This window comes from Podarcis pityusensis, assembly GCF_964106645.2.
Source record: "Podarcis pityusensis genome assembly, chromosome: 10".
Taxonomy (NCBI): domain Eukaryota; kingdom Metazoa; phylum Chordata; class Lepidosauria; order Squamata; family Lacertidae; genus Podarcis; species Podarcis pityusensis.
In genome coordinates, this window is record NC_138035.1 from 35,823,799 (window position 1) to 35,841,562 (window position 17,764).

At 38.1% G+C, this 17,764-nt stretch overlaps 1 protein-coding gene across 2 annotated transcripts in view; it reads right to left on the reverse strand.

Annotated features, from left to right (window-relative positions):
• The window catches only part of APAF1 (apoptotic peptidase activating factor 1), a 39,969-nt gene that overhangs the window by 8,804 nt on the left and 13,401 nt on the right, over nt 1–17,764 (reverse strand). For both annotated transcript variants that reach the window (XM_081022482.1, XM_081022483.1), the window contains 12 exons: nt 16,272–16,397; nt 15,235–15,348; nt 14,328–14,512; nt 13,534–13,660; nt 12,302–12,427; nt 9,894–10,028; nt 8,511–8,636; nt 7,412–7,573; nt 5,755–5,883; nt 3,697–3,822; nt 2,249–2,368; nt 395–520 (listed from right to left, as the gene is read on the reverse strand). In XM_081022482.1, coding sequence (XP_080878608.1) covers nt 395–520; nt 2,249–2,368; nt 3,697–3,822; nt 5,755–5,883; nt 7,412–7,573; nt 8,511–8,636; nt 9,894–10,028; nt 12,302–12,427; nt 13,534–13,660; nt 14,328–14,512; nt 15,235–15,348; nt 16,272–16,397 — 1,602 coding nt within the window. The remainder of the gene's footprint in view (nt 1–394; nt 521–2,248; nt 2,369–3,696; nt 3,823–5,754; nt 5,884–7,411; nt 7,574–8,510; nt 8,637–9,893; nt 10,029–12,301; nt 12,428–13,533; nt 13,661–14,327; nt 14,513–15,234; nt 15,349–16,271; nt 16,398–17,764) is intronic.

Consider the following 17,764-nt stretch of genomic DNA (forward strand, 5'->3'; position numbering starts at 1 on the left):
GGTACAGAATGAAACTCAATCTCAGGGTCATTGATTTGAGTTCCACAATGGGCAAAAGATTCCTGCACTGCAGGGTGTTGGACTAGATGATCATCGTGGTCCCTTCCTACTCTACAATTCTATGATTCTAAGGAGATGATCATCAGCTTGACTTGGTGAATAAATCTCTCGTCCAATCCCAATGTCATAATCTAAAGTGGCAGGCAATTTGAGGAGAACTGAATATTAGGTGCTTGATGGACCTAAATTATCCCAGAATAGAGTATTTTCCAACTGATTGCGTGCTAGTGTTTTTGCTTGTGAGATTCTGAGTGACAGTTTATCATTTTTTGTATAATAGCTGAAATGATCACTATCAGAGAAGCCAATGCCTAACTAATCTCAACTACTTTACCTTTACTGTTCCATTCTTCTCCCCAAATGCTGCAGTCTGAAGGTCTTCATATAGGCAACAGCAGCTAATGAAAGGCTCCTGTTCTTCAGTCTGATAAACAGTCTGGCCTGTGAAGCCAGTAATTAGCTGCAATGCAATGGCATAATTGGAAATTATTGTACAACACACACACACACACACACACACACACACACACACACAGAGCTTTAACATAAAAAAAGCATCTGACCCTCTCCTCTACTTCAGTAGTGATTTTTAGGATTACTGGCATATTTATAACAGTTTTATCTGCCCTCCAAACCAAGAAACTCCAAAATACATGGTTCTATGATTAGAAGTAGCAGAAGAATTTAAGGGCAAACCACCCACAATTTCACTTTAAAAGGAGTTCTTCCGTATCTAAAAAAACCTTGCAATTATTTTTCACAAATGCTTTAACTATTCAGCGGTAGGCAGACATGAACACCGCCATTGCACAGCTGCAACCTTTTTTTCCCTGCTTCACAAATATCCATAGCAACGCTAACAGCAAACACTAACTGAAGAACAAAAAAGAACATCACCACTTTGATCCTTATTTATAAGTCTGTTACAAAAAGGGTGGCCAAATTGGATAATTTTGCTCTTCAAAACAGTTGCCTAATGGTATTTCTTTTATACAAACAGGCAAAAAAAAAAAAAGTTTATGACATTTCAGTCTCATAGCCCTTTGATAGGTTAGAGAAGGGTTTATAGAAGACCCTAGCAGAGTCTCCACATGGAAGACGGAAGAAAACAAAAAAAGGGGGAACCGCATGCAAAAACAGTTTTTCTTTACCATTTTATACTGGGAGATTGCAAGAAGGGACAGATAACTTATGAATGTGCCCTTTCTTCTTTTCTCCAAGCCTGCTTCCTATGCTGAGGTGGGAGTATAGCCCATATATTCTGAACATCACAGGAGACACGCTAGTGATAGGGTGGTCCACAGGAGCTCTCAAAGTTCCATGGGAGAATAAGTGGAATAGAAATGTGTAAAACAAAGGCATCTGTATTGTTCTAGTACACACATTTCCAAGGAAGTTTCAATGAGAAATTATAAATGGAGATACAATTTCTTAACACCTATTGAATTGAGAACATCTCTTCTTCTGACGTTCTTTTTCTATTAATAGTTCCAGTTCTTTCATGCACTGTTACTGAAGAGCTCAGCCTTTCTGCCAGTTTGAGTATTCCCCCAAATTCATACTTTTCAAATCTTCCTTTTGCCTTGGATGGTGAACTAGGCAGAGGCTTGGGAAACCATGGCAAGAGCATCGGTTAGCTACTTCAACTCCAGTGACTCTTGCATAAAATGCAAATGTCTTCCTACCTGCCTGGCCCCTTACAGGATCAAGCTATTCAGGAGTGTCTGCTAACTGGCTGTCTGAGAACCCTGAGGAAGAGCAACTCCACACCCTGAGGCACTGTGAAGCCTAATAGTACAATCAATACTGGTATGTAGCCAGACATCAGCACCTATTGGCATTCATCAAGATGAAGGATTCAATCAACACAACTTGATTTATGCGCCACACATTTTGTACTCAGCAAACATGGTTGGAAAACTCAGATCCAGCTAGTGACATTAGATGCAGGTTTTTTTCCTCTTCAATCTGGGAACCTACTCTTCGCACTTAACGTTTTTTGTCTGAGGGCTGCTTTCCCTTATGGACAACTTTCAGGGGTGGGGATGGCACATGCCAATGTTGGCCAGAGGAAAAGGCAGGAGGAGTAAGAGAGGCATCTATTATCTTGGGTACTGTAGGCTACATTCAAGTCATACAAGCCACAGCTTTCTAAACGTTCCATATGCAACATACAAAACATACTTACTTGCAGATGCTTCATGTTGTCAATAGCCAAGATGAAAACTTCATTAACAGGAAACAAAACATCTATTTCACGTTTCAACACAACAGCAGAGGACTCACACACCTTCTTTGTCTCCCATATCTGTTGAAGAGAAGAAGGATATAGCAGAAGTTCTGCAATGTCATAAATTTAAGACTTTAGGGCACAAATTGGAAGTCTGAATTTAGAACTGTATTTACTCTTTTAAAAATATACTTTAAAAAATATTGCTTTCATGTATGAAGTTACTTAATGCAGGCAGGCATTTTAGTTTTCAGTCACTTAATCAAACTACAATTTTCTCATATGGTCCTCAGTCTAATAGATTTTTTAAAAAGAGGTTCCATCATTTGTAGAGTTAGGACCAGGGTATTCTCCACTGTGGCAGTCAGACTATTCCAATTTCCTGCCAAAGACAACTTACTAGCCCCCATCAGTAGCCACATTCCACTGACAAGTGTACACCACAAGTAGCCAGTGTAGATGTTGCTGGAATGCACTCAATGGGCAGGGATGATGGGAGTCCAAATCTAGTATCTGGAGGGCACCTTACTAGCTACCCATGATGCAGACCCTCCTGTTTTAAAAGGTCTTTACCAGCAGTTAACAATGCATGTTTCTATTTGCTGAGTCCATTTCCAACCTGTGGTGTTGCTTTTTTCTACTTTTAGGGGGAAAGGGGAGGTATTTCTGATACTATGGTTTAGTGTTTTTATTGCCCATGTGTACTGATTCGCAATTATGGACTAGTGCCTTCTGATTCACAGAACAATCCTAACTATAAAAAGCCAGCTTAAGTTTTACCTGTTCCAAACGCCACCCTTTTTTTGCCAGCTAGGTTCTGCTAGGTTGCTAGATCACATGACCAAGGTAAAGTGGGTTTGGAGTGTCTCTCCTTGCTGTCTGCTGCCCCCCACCACACCCCAGGAAAACCGCTTTGGGGGGACTTGCCTCAGCTTAAGTTCTGCCAGCTGAACCAGGGTGAAGGAGTTATGCCAGCATAACTCCTGCTTAGCCAAGACTCAGCCAGAAAAGTATAAGGTCTACCAAAACCAAACTCATCCTGTCAATCTGAATTGTGCTAATAAGGTTTTTAATTTTAGTGTTTCTATTATATTAATTATTAATATTGCATTTTAAAGTAGATGTCTTTGTTCAGGAGAGAATGATAAATATAATAAATGTATATACAGTATTTTATTTTCAAAATATTTTTCAGTAATAAGGAATTTAAGAAATGGTGCAGGTGACATTTCCCCAAATATGCCAAAGTTTCATGAATGCTTTGATTGTTACAATTCCTCCTTTGACTCAACTCATAATAAATAAATACCCAGATCTTGGGAGTCTATAACTGGATGGGAAAGCTAAATCTTGCTTTATTAAAGAAACACAATTCCCAGCAAATATTTGAAAAAGAATAAGCTCACCCTTATTGTCTGGTCATCAGAAGAAGTGAGAAATAATGACCCATCAAGTGAAAATGTCACAGAATGGACCCAACTCATATGTCCTCGGCAGTCAGCAATTTTGGAAGAGGATTCAATATTCCATATCTAAAGCAAATTCAGAACAAACTAATTATTTGAAGTTTTGGTAGCAGTTTGGGACATCAATTCACTTTTAATCAAAGTGTGCTTAGTTTAGAGTTAGTGTCTTTATCCATCTGTGAATGAAACTTCATTTGGGAAAATCCGCATTAACATACATATATGAGATTTTCAAAAGAGAAACAAAATATTCCTCCTATCTGCCTCACTATTTCAAAGTTGCTATATTAAGACATGCTTACAAGCTGCATCTCATGGCCACTATTGAATACCCCATATAACATGACCAAGTGGACAGAAGCAAATTAGCTCTGAATTGTTTTGGTATTTGTTTGCAGAAACATAGTGAATGAAGAGTGCAGTGGTTGACCATTTTTTATGAATGACTCTGACTATTTTTCTAGTAGAAGATTCTACGAAATGTCACTGTTTTGATTTAAGATATCACAGACTAATTCATTTGATTGTTAAAATATGCAGATTACTGGTTTAAACTGGCACTCTTACATGATACTATATAAAAGTTTATTTTTCTTTTGCTGAAATTGGTAAAGGATTCAGAACATTGATAAAAGATCACTGAGATACATGAGAGAATGATGTGACCAGTAAAACCCAGATAACTATTGATTAGCCTCAACTAGATGGACACATAGCTGAATTAAGTGAAATTCTTGTGTTACCCGAGCATCCCACAAAGTAAATCAGTGGAATCCTATGCATGATTGCTCAGAAGTCAACCCCACTGTGTTCAATGTACTTTACTTCTAGGACTGCATGGTATTTTTATGCATACACAGCTATATAGAGGCAACAGGAATTTCCTGCTCTTAAAAATGTTCAATTCAAGGATGATTGCCGAACTTTAAAACGGGACTGAGCTCACCGACCAGATGAGCCTTTGAAAAATGCAGACTATACTAGAAAAATCCATACTCAAAAAGATTCCATTAAGCAGCGACAGAGGGATTCTTTCATCACTCTATGCTAAGGGGGTGATTCAGAAAGGTCAAACTCACTTGCTGAACAGTGAGACTTTAGAACACGGAGAATACATATGGTTTTTCCTGTGAGTACTGCCATAACTCCCAGGGCTCTACTGGAAATGGATTAGGAAGGCGACACTGAGGCATATTACAGATCTTTGATCAAAATTTAACAGCAGTCATGTGTGTCTTGGTTTTGATGAAAGTAACTCTTTGATGGAAAGTAGTGCTTAAGTGATATTCTTAACAGCAGAACAGCAGTAGCTTTTGGCAAAAAGATGATCAATTTGAATTAGCTCAAATTGGCCAGATGAGCCCAATTCCACACAAAGGTTAACATTATAGCTTCCTAATATTGCTTTGGGTCACCTAACTCAATTCCATTTATTCTGATGGGCAGCTGCTCTGTTTTTCCCAGGTCTTTCTAGAGGCAAGTAAAGGTAAAGAGACCCCTGACCATTAGGTCCAGTCGTGGCCGACTCTGGGGTTGCGGCGCTCATCTTGCTTTATTGGCCGAGGGAGCCGGCGTACAGCTTCCAGGTCATGTGGCCAGCATGACTAAGCCGCTTCGGGCGAACCAGAGCAGCACACGGAAACGCCGTTTACATTCCTTCTGGAGTGGTACCTATTTATCTACTTGCACTTTGACGTGCTTTCGAACTGCTAGGTTGTCAGGAGCAGGGACCGAGCAACAGCAGCTCACCCCTTCACGGGGATTCAAACCGCCGACCTTCTGATCGGCAAGTCCTAGGCTCTGTGGTTTAACCCACAATGCCACCTGCGTCCCCTTTCTAGACGTGCCAGGGATTAAACCTGGGATCTTCTGCATGCAAAACCTGTAATCTACCACTAAGTGATGTCCTCTTCCCATTCTGAAGCTAACCACCAGAGCAAGAGGAAATATGAAGAATGGAAAGGATTTACTTACATTTTCTTAAATATAGTGACTTACCTCAACAGAATAATGTGATAAAGCAACTGCAACCATCTGGCTGTTGGGACAAAAGTCACAGTACTGAATAGTGCTGTGGTGGCTTATAAGAACCTCTGTCAACAAATCACTGGTCTTAACGTCAAAAAGCTGTAAACATAATAGCCATATTAAACAGCAATCTTAAATGTCACATGATTTTACATAAATATGTCTTTATACAACAACATCACTGACAAAGAGTTTAAACACCAAAAACATATTACTTAATTCTTTCAATCGGATGCGGGTGGCGCTGTGGGTTAAACCACAGAGCCTAGGACTTGCCAATCAGAAGGTCGGCGGTTCGAATCCCCGTGATGTCCAGAACCCCAGAGTCGGTCACGACTGGACCTAATGGTCAGGGGTCCCTTTACCTTTACCTTATTTCTTTCAACAGTATATTGACTGCCAGAGGACCAATTTTATTTTATTAATTTTTTTATCTGCCCTTCCCCATAAGGTGCCAGGGTCTGTTGCAGCAATAAAATATACAATTAAAAAAGAAAGTTACAAAAACACACCTCCATATATAAAAATTAAAAATGTACTTCCAATACAGATGCAGACTGACATCTTAGCATTCTCCAGAGTGGCTGGGGAAACCCAGCCAGATGGGCGGGGTATAAATAAATTATTATTATTATTAATAATAATAATAATAATAATGGGAAATTGATAGCCAATTATACAATAGAATGTTTAACAGATTCAGTGTTTTATAACTATCCTCAAAAATAACACTATTTCTGTAAACTATAATTAAAAGGCTGAATGATGAAAACTTGAATAAAAAGTATTATTACATCAATATTATCTCCAAACCAGTTTAGGAATTTGAGTGTATGTTCTTCAAAACACTGCTTACAATTTTAATTTTATGTGTGTTATATTTAAAAATCATTAAAATCCTATCCTCTAACCTACAACAATTCCATTCCCGATGTTCATGGAACTTGGTGGAACACTACCAAAATCTTTTGGAGTTATTTTCCTAACTCCAACTTATACTCTACTCAAAGAGAGTTTAACATTCTATAAATCAATACAATTTATTCATGCCTTCTTACTGATAACTTAACAAAAATAAAATGATCCTTTTGAAGTCTGTGAATGCGCTACTATTATATGATATATGTTCTCTGAGCAATTTAGTAGAAGTACGGCAAAAATTGCATTTGACCATTTCCAACATAACAAAAATCATCTCTTAACTGCAATTCAGAGCCTGTGAGATGGCAGGACTTACACTCGCTTGTGGACATCAAAACTACAGTAGGGAAGAGGACCGGTGCAAAAGAGCCATTCCTTGTGGGACAAAACTGCAGCTCAGCAGAGGCAACTTGGAAAAGTCCTTTGATAAGTCCCTTTGAAAAGTAAGTGTGTGCATGCGTGAGAAAGTGTGGGCACAGAACATAGGATGCTGCACTGCACTGAAATAACTTCTGGTTGGAGACCAGCACTTGGTTGAAGGCTCTGCACCATGAAGTCTAAGCACAAGTGATGTGTTCCCTATGTTTCTGTTGTTCTCTTCTCTTTCACTATTGCTCTCCTGCTCAATTTTAAAAATAAACACAAATGGAAAGCAAGATGGTGACTCAGAGGAAAGAAGTCATTACTGACATACTTAAGTACTTACAAAAAGCCTGTTTTTCGCTGCCACCAACACTGTAGTTCCATTAGATGACCAGGAGCAACACTTCACTAAGACTTCCACATCATCCTGGTACTCATCCACATTTCTAAAGCAGTCTCCTATGTCAATAGTTTTCAGTTCATTTGCTGAATGTGCATACCAAAGCTTTAAAAATAAATACACTGTATTAAGCATTTAAAAAATGAATCTGAGTAGAAGACAACATTAATGCTACCTAGTGATTTGTAAAATTTAATTTTGCAAAGGTATTTATTCATATCCAATTATAGCTGCTAACAAAACAATTTACTCTCTCCAGTGATCTATAGACATTAAAGTCAACTGTCTGCTTGTGGAATTAGAAGTAAATTTTTAAAAACTGCAGCATATTAAAATCAAGCAACTAAATTAATGTCAGACATTTTATATTTGGGCTGATTTATATCTGAAATATTGCCAAATAATGAACAGAGCTCATAAATGCTTTTTGTTTGAGAATACCCAATACTATTTTTTTTCAAGTGCAAGGTATTTGTGAATAACAGGGACATCTATATTTATAACCTTTTCAATGTAAATTTCAAATGTATTTTAGTTATAAAATGCCATCATTATCTTTCAACGTAATCTGCTTCAGAAACATAAACAAGGCAAGAATGAAAAATGAAGAATGCTATAGTGACACGTGTATGAGACTACATGAGAGTAATGCAGAGCTCCTACCATAACAAAGTCTCTCCCCCACAGGAATACTACAAGAGATATTCAGAGTAGACTTCAATAAATTAATGGACATGACTAACTTAGGCTCATTAATTTCAATGGGTCTACTCCAAGTAGAACTTATCTAGCTGCAAATCAATAACAAATCTTGTTTATCTCAACCAGTAATACCTGCTTTAGCACTTAACTGTCTTAGTTTCTCTCCAGCTGGGTTTTCTTATAAGTGTGCAACAGAGAGTGAAACTATGGCTAAGAATTTATGGGCACAGTGCAGGATTGCAAACTCTGCTTTTGAAAAGCATTTAATTCCTGGACTACAAAATCAAAAGGTTATTGAATCTGGCTTTAAGTACTAGAAGTCAAAGTTTCCAAAGCATACCTTTAAAGTTCCATCTGCTGAGCAACTAGCCACATACTTATCATCCGGTGAAAATCTGCAGTGAGTAACAGAACTACTGTGACCAAACAGTGTATTACGACACTGTTTCTTGTTCAAATCCCAGAGCTGCATATAAGAATTGGGGTTGTGGGGGGGATAGAGTAAAAAACATTTGAGTTTCTGCATAAAAAAGTGGTTGATTCAGTTCCTATCCTCAAAATAGCCACTAGTACAAATTTCTTTTTTTGGGGGGGGGGGGGGAATGCTGCTTGCAATTTTCAGTATGAACTTTCCGAATTTCCTTACCACAAACTGTTCTGCAGTTTTAGAGTACAGTATTTTGTTTCAGAGAGTAAAGTTACAGACCCTATTCTGTTAGTGCATTTCATTCCCTTAAATCTGTCTGCCTACCCTTATATACAGCACCTCAACCCCTAAGTACATAAAAAACAATGACAGTTATATAAAGTCTCAAAATATGAGACAGATTTGCAGATAAGATAGGAAGCAGTGTGGGAGTTCCTTAAAGCCCATCCAACATGAATTAAGGATTGCTGGAGCAAGCAGCAAGAAAGTAAGATATTCAGAAGCAGCAATAGGCATATGCATGCATGCATGTATTTAATAAAGTAACCTTATCTCCCTAATTGAACCCTAAAGGCCAGCAGCAAAGTATATATGTGAAACATTTTACAAATGGTAATATAGGACAGACACTATTAAATCAATGAAAGTATATACAAATCAAATACAGAAGCCGAACTACTTCATTTTATTACCTTCATTGTTTTAGAGAATGCCTTGAACAAACACATTATCTGACCAATACTGTTTTTAACCTGGTATCTGAAGTCAGGAAGTATTTGAGTGTCCTCAGGCAGAGTTCTATAGCCTGAGTGCCACTGCTAATAAGTTCTCTTCCCAGGTGTTTTACCACTGCAAATGGGAGAGCAGCCTGGAGTAGCTTCCCCTGACAACCAATGAGAACAGGTAGGCTCATATACAAGAGATCCTTCAGATATCCTGGTTGAAAACAATTTATTACAAAAGTATACATGGCAAGCAGGAAGCAACTGGATATGTAATTAATGTGCAGTCCAAGAATGAAAGCCTATGAGTGACTTCTGCAGGAAACTTGGAACCGGAGAGTAATGGACATAAGGAAGCAAGTCTGTAATTCCTTCTCCTACTCTAACAAAGCCAGTAATCATGCAGAATCCAAGTGGCCTCCAGTGGCTAAGGTAAAGGATACCAAGTCTGCAGATCTGAGGTAAATTTCCATGGATACTCTCACCACCACAGAGTATGAAAGTGTACAAATTACAACTGTAAAGTAAGTGTAACTATAAATATGAATTCCGTATTTTTTACTTACTTACTTACTTTGACAAAAGTGTCATTTGAACATGTAGCCAACAGAAATGGGCGGTGATTTGTATTGTTAAACTGGCAGCAGTTGACCTGCTCTGCATGTTCTTCAAACACACACACAAGCTGGCCTGTTCTTGAATTCCAGACCTACAAGTAATTTAAATAATAATAAAAAATTTAAATAAGTGTTTTGAAATATTTTTCAAATATATACACTCTAATCAAACACTCATCTGGACACTTGGCAAAGCTTTCTAAAACATTTTTTCTGCATGCAGTACATTTCCTGAGATCTCCACATTTCAATGATAGTGGAGAATAGTTGAAAAAACAGTTTTCAGCATGCTACTGTGATTTGGATAACCAAGAGTTACCAGAGAGTAATCAGAATGAGTTGCAGAACCTGCTTACTGGTTTGACAGGCAGCAGAGCTTGTAGCCCGGTGTGGCTGTGGGCAATGGCAGTGGGGGGGGGGGGATCCTTTTGCTCTTGCACAACTAAAATATCTCCCTCATTGGCTTTGTGGGATGCAGGGAAAGTTCATGAAATTCAAATTGGCTTGGCCAATCACAGACCACGTTTTAATTTAAACGGCCCAATCATCGGATGGCTTGGGGGTGGGTCATTCAAGGTAGACCTGAGTGAAGCCTTTTCCTGCCTAGCTTTCAAACAGGCTCATTTCCTTTCTATTCAACAGCACAGTCTGCAATGAATGTCTCTCCCTCCCACCCTAAAGTCTGCCCCTTCCTGAAGGAGATGTACAGGAATTGTACAGATGGAATTTGCGGAGAACCTAGAAGGCATTATAAATATAAATAATACACTGAAATACAAAAGGAATGAAAATCCAAAGCACTAAGTGTAAAAACAAAGCAATTTTGTTATTTTCTAGGTGTGAGAAATAACAGCGATGGATTTAGACAGGGGAGATCTTGATTCAAATCCTGGCTTCAATCAGTCATGAAGCTCAATGGGTTACCCTTGATCCAGTCATATCTCACCACCTAAGCTCATGGGACTGTGGTAAGAATAAGATGGGAATGGGTGGAAGAAGGACCATGTAGCCCAACTAAACTTTCTTAGAGGGGAAAAAAGGAGTATAAAAATGTAGTAAATGCCAGCATAAAATAAACTACAAAGGGGGAGCAATATCTTATTATATTTGTTGATCACAAACTGACTGTGGGCAAAATGCAGCCACAAACAGGGCAAATTAAGTTCCTACATATATTAGTGTAACTAGATGTGACAGCAGCATGACTTGTTGGAACACATCATGCTGATTTAACACAGAGAAATGTGATGGCTGGGAATAGAACACCCTCACGCCCCATCACCTCCTCATACTTTCTTATCTCTCAGAGAAGGAAGGACTTCTAGTCTGAGAAATCACCAGAACAAAGCAATAGAGAGTTTGGGGAGAAAAGCCATCTTGTATGCTATCTTTCGACATGAAAATGCCAACCTGTACTCTAAAAGTATACATCTGTCGCCACCATGTCTAAGCTGACGCTCAAGCAAAACATGTCTAGTAGAGACAGGGAAGTGTCAATGCGATTTTAAAAATTTGGAGCACTAGTGTATACTATTTGTTTAAAGATTTGTCTTGTAAATATGCCTGAAGGAAAAGTTAAAATAAATTTAAATACTTTAAGCACTGATATCTTTCCATAAGTTCCTGATGAGGTCTCTTCTAAAATGCTAGACATGGCTTTACTTATCCATCTTTCAAAAGGATCCATTCACGCTAGAACAGATTCAAAGAGCAGCAACTAAAGTTCTAATCCTAAGAACACTTACTTGGAAGCCAGTCTCACTTGTGATCTTCCATTATCTCTTACTATTAGTCATGCTGTCTGTAGCTCATGAAAGTTGGGAGTCCAAAAGCATCGGGCGGGCCACAGGTTCCTCCTGCCTCATCTAATGCTTCCCTTTTGGAAAGACAGAAGGACCTATAGTTCTGTTTTCTGCAGTGTCTCCCTGTTTGTGGAATGCTGTCCCCAGGCTCCAGGTGAAAAAGTTCTTCTTCAACCAAGCCTTTGGCTGATTAATATTCTGTGCCCTTTTAAATGTGTTTGTGGGAGTGGGGTTATTGTTTTGTTTTTGTTTTAACTATTTTGTGCTTTTATTCTGTATTTTTATTTTGTGAACCGCCATAAGATCTTCAGATGAAGGGCAATAGATAAATATAATAAATACTTATAATATAAAAGTTTATATATATATAGAAGATACAATAAAAATACTGGGCTAATTTCAAACTTAGCATTTCATTCATGGAAGAAATCTTTGTAAAAGAAGTTTGATCTAACCTATCCAAGTTATTTAAAATGTATGAATTTCTCAGTTACCTACAGCCAGAAATGTAAATAGCTGTATAGGTTCAAAGGAGGATAACTGATATGTCATCATTTGCTTACTTTTACTTTTCTATCTGCTGAACAAGTGGCAACAAATCTGTCATCTGCTGAAAAAGTGCAACACAGCACTTCGTCGTCATGAGCTTTCACTTCCAAAAGTTTTTCTCCACTTCCAGCTTTAAACACCTACAAATGCAACATCACAGATACTTATGAAATCATACATTAAGTTTATTTTAAACATAGATATTAAGACTGTTGTGTTATTCTTTTACCAGCTGCGCTGTCCGCATAACTGAACTTTTATTAGTTTAAAAGGAAAAGGGTGGAAGGAAGAGAAAAGATGACCAGCAATATTAAATGTGCACCAATATATGCCATAGAAATTTCTCCTTTTTTCAAAAATGGTTGTATTGTGTGGCTGGAAAAACTCATTGGCATGGGTAACAGTGCCACCCTGTGGTCAGAGGCAGGAAAGAAAACTAGAGGGAAGCAGGCAGCTCCCTGAATCCAGTTTGCATCCTTGCCAGGCTCGAACTGGTTGTTTCAACAAGACCCAGAAAGACAAAGAAGAGAAAAAGATATCTATTTCCCTAACAAGAAACAATTATGTACATACCTAGAGTAAATTTAAGTAATTGGAAAGCAGCCAAGAAGCTAGAGGTGAGGGCCTGAGGAGCTTTGTCAATCAATACAGAACTACCATTCAGATAGGAACCAACAGTTCTTTCTCATCTTGCTGGAGGACTTCATCAACATGGAGTGTACGAAAGCTCCTCAAACTAGGGTGGAATATGTGGCTACTGGAGGAAGCAAATAGCTAAAGCTTAAAAAGTGAAGCAGGCTACGTCCTTCTCCCAGCCAGGTGGAAGGAGAGGGGAGAACATATGATTCCCAGCAAAGCCTGTGTGTAGTATACCCTGGCTGTGTTTGCATGTCACGCTGAACCATAGTTTAGTTCAGGTTAGGGGAGGCTAACCTGCAGCTCTCCAGATGTCGTTGAATTACAATTCCTATCAGGCTTTGCCAGTATTGTCAATGGCCAAGAATTATAGGAGTTGTAGTCCAGCAGCTTCTGGAAGGCCACAGGTTAGCTACTGCTAATTTAGCATGGCACAAAATAGCAGCAATTAAACTAGAGCTTACATGCTCAGGATAGAGTTCAGAAGCTTTCACTTCTGTTTTAGCTTAACAATAGCTTGCTGTGTCATCCAAACCAAAAAATCATGGCTAATGTTAATTGTGGTTCATTTTAAGCAAACCAGCTAAAAATATACCTGTATATATCTTACCTGCAGCATTTTATCAGCTCCACATGAAGCTATTCTTTGTCTATCCTGGGAAAAGCAAGCATGGTAAACAGCGTCTGTATGTGGACGCACAACCAAACGGTACATGTTCTTCATGGATTTTTTATTTCTATATTATAAAAAACACACAATATTTTAGTTTGTAAATTTCTGGGGACAAATTTAAAACATATTTCAGGAAACAATATATATTACCAAATTTTGTTTTTGGAAGAACAGTCACTCACTGAAATATTTATTGTTCTTTTAACACATATTGTTTCTTCACCAACAGGTTATTATTTCAAAACTGCCTTGCAAATTTCATCAATTTCCAACATAACTTTAATTTCCTTCCACATCATCATCATCTAGCTGCTCTTCAAGTTCACAACAGGACACTGTATTTGAATTATATTTGTTTGCATTTTAACTAAGAGCCCAGCTGAAGCAGTACAAAAAGATGCATGTTTAATCGCCACACACAAGAGTATTGTAAGCTGCCTTGTACTCAGTTAAATCCTTGGTGCATCTAGCTAAGTATACATTAACAGGCAGTGGTTCCCTAGGAGTTTCAAACAGAGGTCTTTCCCAGCCCTACCTGGAGATAACAGGGATTGAACTGAGACCTTTTGCACATCAAAAGGCAAACACTGCTGGTTTCTGCTCAACTTTTATAAATCATGCATGCACAAAAACTTCTGTACAGCACTGGGGTAAAAATTGTATAGACATTTATATTTTGGGGGGTTGATTTGGACAGAATATTATTCATAGGTAAAAATGCATCTGCTTACATCCATTCCACATAAAACGATCCTTTCTCAACTTCTTGCTGAGCTTTTAGCTTTGCTTGCCGATAGACTTCTGAACTTTCTGGCTGACATAGACCCAGCTGTACAATGTCTGGAAATGGTTGCCGCCCAAGGAGGTGCCCATTTAAGGATAGAAATTCCTGGAAGTTTTCACGTGCAATGGCATCCTGTGAACAATATATATCTTATCATAAAGAAAAGTGAACCTGGACAGTATATAAAGAGAGGCTGCTGGAAGTAGCAAGCATCATCCTGTAATAAGGAGGAAGCTAGACTAGATGAGGCCCCTCAAACATTTTCTGACTCTTACCTTTGCCTCTTTCCTCACTCCTAGTTCTGTTTTCCAACATTGCTGAAATTCTGATTGCAAGCTTCTTTCATATATATATATATATATATATATATATATATATTTCGTAAAAATTTGCAAAGCACCATGTCAACTGCATAAAACAATAATCTAAATTGTGATCAGCTTCTAGCGAGATGCCTTGAAGCATTTAAATACCTTATGTTCAGGAATGAAGCAAATCACACAAATTCTGTTAAACAAAACTAGATTAGTGGGAGTCTAGTGGAGCTAACTGATCAGAAGGGTAAACGGGATAAAAGTTTAAACTGGGATGTTAGACACTTGACAATATAAATGGTACGCATCAGATCCTCTAAACTCTTTCTGTTACCTCACTTATTAATATAATCAGAATCTGTTTCTTTTCAGAAATGCAGATATACTATCTCTAAAGTCTTTAAAATGTCACCTGTTCCACACAAGGCACAATTATCAACTATGCCAAAACTTGGATGCATTATCACAACAAACTTATCTTTAAGTGAAATAAGAAGTGCAAGTCATGCAAAGTATAGTTGCTAATTTCTCACAGTATACCTTTTCATCCAATATTTGACTGTATTCAGCATATTCATGAATTAAATGAGCAGGTCCTACCAATTCTGTTTTGGTTTTAATCCAGTCTAGTGAAAACATGAGAGCACAGAGTTCCTAGAATAAGAAAAATTCTGTAAGTAAATAGTCCTATTTGTAAACTACACTTAGTGCTATTTCAAACTGTTACTTAGCTTTGCATTTTCAGAGGAATAAACTTCCTTTCTATTATAATGTTCCAAAATTCATTTATAAAGTGATAACACTTTGGAAACATTAACAACCATACACTGTTGCACATTCTTTCATTATTTAACAGATTAGCTAATGCTTTTTCAAATCAATCTCTTATGCATCTTAAAATGAATATTTTCCTTGGCATGCTTTTTCCAATTTTCACAAAACTAGATGAATTGTTACCATTCAATTCACCATGTAATTATGGTAAGATCTTCGAACACCTGTGTTGTGTTTCTGCTGGCATTTTCTTTAAGGAGTGCATTCTTTAAGGAATGCAAACCAGACCACTAAGCAAAACCACGTCTAAGTGTAAACAAGCAGTGGTGAGGGTACTGAAGAGGAATAATGTGACTGCTTTGCTCGTCTCCCAGTCCTACTGCTGCTGTGTAACCCAGACTAAGCCACGGTTTGTCTAGTGGAGACATAACACAAAGCCAAAAACATTGCAAGGAGGAGCAAAGCAAATACAGTTTTCCTCTGAGCACCTGCAAACTTGCTTATTCATGCATAGCAATAGTTTGACTTACTGTTACTGAAACAATTTGCAGTTATATATCCTTTTTCATTAAATTAAGCTTTTTCAGTGTTCAATGAGAAAAAAAAAATTGAGAATTTAAAAATATCTTATGCTGTTTTATGTATATTATTGTATTTTAGGTAATTTTTATCATTGTTTTATATCTATTTTAACCTTTGTTTTGGGAGTTGCTTTGAATTCAGTTTTTGAAAGAAGCAACTAAATAATAATGAACAACCACACTTCCCTTATATGCAGAAGATTGATATAAGTGCAGACTTACATTGTGCATAGTGGCACTTGCCATATGGTAAGCCAGAAAATTATACCAGTACATGCAGTCTTCTTGTGATGGTATATACTGTTCATAACATTTCTTGTATTGATCAACTACTTTTTTATGTAGTGCCTAAAAAACACAATGCAGTTGTTAATCTTGGGCTGAACTTATCCTTTATGTAGTCATTTTATTGAATTAAAATAACTGAAGCTGTCCTACTGCTACAAGTATACACAGGGTTGATAATTTCACTTGCCCCGCTCACCATGATGAGAGGGGAGCCAGGATCTGGTCAATGTACAAGAAGACACTGAAGTTGGAGCTATAAGCATGCTGATAGGCTGCCTCTTTCCACCTTAAGCTCAGATCTGAGAAGGAAAATGTTTGGGTTTCCCTCCTTGCCCAAATGGTACTCCAAGCGTGCACTGGACAGAGGAAGAGCAAACCACTGCAGCTCCAACCTTCCTACAGCGAAGAATTGGAGACAGGAGGATCTGAACCTGAAGGGTGCTCTGGGCTCAGTGTGTCCATTAGCTGCGTAGGTTGAGCAAGCTGATACACTTCCATCTCCCCCTTCAGTTTTGTAGCAATATATCCAATGTCAAAATCAAATTAAAGAATTAGAATTGTAGAGTTGGAAGGGACTCTGCTGGTCATCTAGTCCAACCCTCTGCAATGCAGAAAAACTGCAATCCTAGACAGCCATAGAATTGGACAGGGGGCAAGAGGGCAAACAGCCAACCACATTTTAGAAGGGTTTTTGTTTTTTTTTACTACAGTTGATTACTCAGCAGAACTGACAAGCCACTCACCCATCCTTCCTGCACATGGCTGTCAAAGGGCCAACCTAGTTGATACGTTAAATGAATGCACTGGACATATGTGGTTTTTGTTATTTCAATAGCAGCTGCCAGAGAGGGGGTTGATACACCATGATGGCACAACAAAGCATACCCACCCTGCTGCTGAATTGCAGCCAAAGGCTTCAATCCAATACGATTGCATACTCCAAGCTTCTAGGTAACCTAGTTTCTCAAATGACTACAATGTGAGAAGCAGCTTGTGTAATAAGGGATGAATAAGCAGAAAGACCTGTCCCAACATTGAAATCAACAAAGGATCCACCAAGTTTTCCCCCAAGCATATAAAGCCACTAGACTGAGCTTTTAAAATCCATCTTCCCCCACCCATTTTAGTATCATTTCCCAATATTTCCGAAATATTAAGTGCTTTCACAAAACAAGCTAAAATTATGCTCCAAAGATGACGCAGTACTTTCCCCATAAGGAAGCCCATTTTAATAACCATAAAAAGCAAATAAAACACTTTTTTCATTTCAAACACTTGAGGAAATTCAGAAGAATTTAATTTTTAGATAATTCTGTTTGATTATTAGCAAATATAAATAGATTCCTCAAGATACTCCCTCCTCTTGGACTTTGCTCTGCTAAGGAATGTGAAGCATGCAAATTATTGTGTCATACAATAAACCTGCC